The 3110-nt window shown below is 47.0% G+C and overlaps 1 protein-coding gene across 1 annotated transcript; it reads left to right on the forward strand.

Moving 5' to 3' along the window:
* Positions 1-93: 93 nt before the first annotated feature.
* On the forward strand, positions 94-3051 carry LOC112460506 (uncharacterized protein K02A2.6-like; the record flags this gene model as incomplete). Its single annotated transcript, XM_025025210.1, has 4 exons — positions 94-235; positions 374-1357; positions 2135-2312; positions 2356-3051. Coding segments are annotated over exons 1-4 (2000 nt in total), but the record flags the coding sequence as incomplete, so codon positions are not given.
* Positions 3052-3110: the final 59 nt, after the last annotated feature.

The raw sequence follows: 3110 nt of genomic DNA on the forward strand, positions 1-3110 counted from the left end.
TCCTTATACGAGGCACAACAACTGGCGCTGCGGAGGCTAATCAGACCTGTGTAAAGGAAGAAAACAGAACAAGAGCGAGAGGAAAGCAACGCAATGTCGACATCGGAAGAACTCAAGACCCTCACGGCGGCCATTAACTCTCTTCTCCAGTTTCAGCTACGAAACGAAACGGAGAGACAGAATCCGGCATCGAGGAATCCGACGACATCGCACTCCGATCTCTACAATCAGCTCAGTGCTCGCGTGGAAAAATATGCATACGGGCTTGGCGATGAAACAAAGCCGTTCACAAAATGACTGCAACGCCACGAATACACCGTCGTCACAGAGGCAGCGTCACTACCGCCGGAAATGCAGACTTGACTCATTTTAGATAAGCTCGGACAAACAGAGTTCGACAGGTTAGTGAATCACGTCGCGCCTCAAAACCCGACGACAATGCCGCAAAACGAAGTCATCGAGACACTGAGAAATCTCTTTCGCGATAAAGTGCCGATCACGCGCCGCCGCATAGAGATCTTAAACTATCGATACGTAAAGTCCGTTCCCATCACAGAACATATCGGCCGCATTAACCGTCATGCATCAGACTTTGATCGCGCTAAGCTCACGGATGACAATCTCAGAGTTCTTTTGCTGTTAAAATCTTTCTGCTACTCAAGCGAAAATGACGAGCTTAAAAAAATAACTTTACGTGTAGTCGAGAAGAATCCAAACGCTTCACTCAAGGACATCGTCGCGGAACTCGAAGCTCACATGAACGTATCGACTAGCCTAAAAATGCTCGAAAACCCGGTAGCAAGTTCATCTACGGCAGCTATCAACGCGGTCCATGCCAAACAGAAAAGCAAGACTCAGTCAAACCGCCAGTCAACGAATAAGAAAACAGATGTGAAGTACAACGGTTGTGGAGGCGCCCATCAACGATCGAAATGCTCATTCCGCGACGCGTTGTGCCACAAGTGCTCTCGGAAGGGCCACATCGCTAAAGTGTGCCGGTCCGAATCAAAGAACACGAATACCGCCGCGAAAAGTGAAACTGCCGCGAAAAGTGAAGTTGCCGTAAAAAACGCAAGCCTTGTAACGCAGTCAATTACCGCGGTCGGTAAGCGTCGTCGAAAATACGCTACGGCATTGGTGCTCGGTAAAATCGTACATCTGCAGTACGACTCAGGATCGAACATCATGGTTATCGGCAAAGACAAATGGGAGCGACTCGGGTCCCCGAAACTCGTCGCGAGTGAAATCGTTGAACACGCGGACGGAAGTGAATTCGAAATGATCGGTAAATTTACGGAGAAGACTCAAGTCTTCGATCGCGAGGCAAAACTGGACATTCACGTAGCTGACCGCGCTGGTATAAATCTGTTCGGATTAAACGCCCTTGACAAACTCGATTTATGGTCTATCCCGCAAAGCTCCCGTTCAAAGCTCGGGAGCTTTGCAACCTATCGTCGCTCAACAGACCGCGTTTTCAACAAACATAAGTCTTATCTCGGAACCGTCCGATTCGGGCGGAGGCAATCGGTCCGCCGCGACGCCTCTCAACGCCTATCAAAACGAACTGTATAAAAGTTTTCCTAACCTTTTTTCCAACAAACTAGGAAAATGCACCAGGTCAAGTTCCAGCTCACGGAGAACGCACGACCCGTACAGGCCCAGTGCAGACAAATTCCATATGCCATGAAAGAGCCTCTCGAAAGAGAGCTTCAACGGCTAATCAAACTAGGAATAATCGAACGTGTGGAATCTTCAAAATGAGCAACACCCATCGTCATTGTTATTAAGGAAATTGATTTCGAAAAGAAAAAAGTTTCAAAAAAGATATCTGGATAATCTGCCGGAACTAAATTCTGCTCTGTATAGATATATTTATATATTGAACTTTTATTATAACTCAGAGCTTGTCCAACTTAATACAGCTTGAATATCTTTCTGATAATAAAATTTATGACTTGTTATATAAGAGAGAGAGAAGACTCGATACAAAACAAAAACTTATATAGATAGGAAACTTAGATGGTGGCGCTGGTAGTGCATTAAGGCGCCTACAATACACTGGTTGATTGGAGCGACATCAGACTGTTTTCAACAATTGTAAGAAAGCCCAATGGTGAAATACGCTTATGCGCAGACTACTCCACGGGTGTGAATTGTCTTTTGGTCGACAACCGGCACCCGCTGCCCAACGTAGAAAGCGCTACAGCCAAACTTAACGGAAATGCCTTCTTCAGCGTACTTGATCTCAGTGATGCGTTTTTCCAGCTGGAGATCGCCGAGGATCATCGGGAAATCACAACAATCATCACTCCGTTTGGTCTTTTTAAATACACTCGAGTACCCTTCGGGTTGAAGAGCTCCCGCTGAATTCCAGGAAGCCATGGACAGCACACTAGCAGGATTGGATGGAGTGGACGCATACCTTAACGACGTCATCGTCAGAGGTTCCAATCGGCGGGAACACGACTTACGTCTTCGGAAAACCCTCCAACGTCTCGAAGATAGAGGCTGGAAACTTAGACTCGACAAATGCAACTTCGCGCTAGAAGAAATCAAATTTCTCGGGCTAATCATAAACGCTCAAGGCATATCGGCCGACCCAGAAGCCACCCGTGCAATAGCAAATATGCCCAAACCTACAAACGTCGCAGAAGCTAAAAGCTTACTCGGTATGGTGAACCACTATGGGAAATTCATTCCCCACCTACACCAAATCAAGCATCCATTGGAAGATCTCACCCGGAAGAATCGACCCTGGATCTGGAATCAACAACACAATCAAACAATAGAGCAAATCAAAAAGATTATGCTTAGCCCACTTCTTTTAGAGCATTTTGACCCATCAAAAACCCTCGTCGTTGCGGCTGACGCCTGCTCTACGGGAATAGGAGGTGTCTTACTACAACGAGATTCGTGCGGACACGAACGAGCTGTGTACCACATGTCCCAGAGTCTCTCGGACACACAGCGAGGCTATTCTCAAATAGAAAAGGAGGCCCTAGCTCTTGTCACTGCAGTCGAACGCTTTCACAAGTTCCTGTGGGGACGGAGGTTCATTCTACTCACGGACCACAAACCTCTAGTCGCGCTTTTGCAGACGGAGAACACAA

The sequence above is a fragment of the Temnothorax curvispinosus genome, unplaced genomic scaffold, assembly GCF_003070985.1.
Source record: "Temnothorax curvispinosus isolate PA1 unplaced genomic scaffold, ASM307098v1 QBEX01010623.1, whole genome shotgun sequence".
NCBI lineage: Eukaryota > Metazoa > Arthropoda > Insecta > Hymenoptera > Formicidae > Temnothorax > Temnothorax curvispinosus.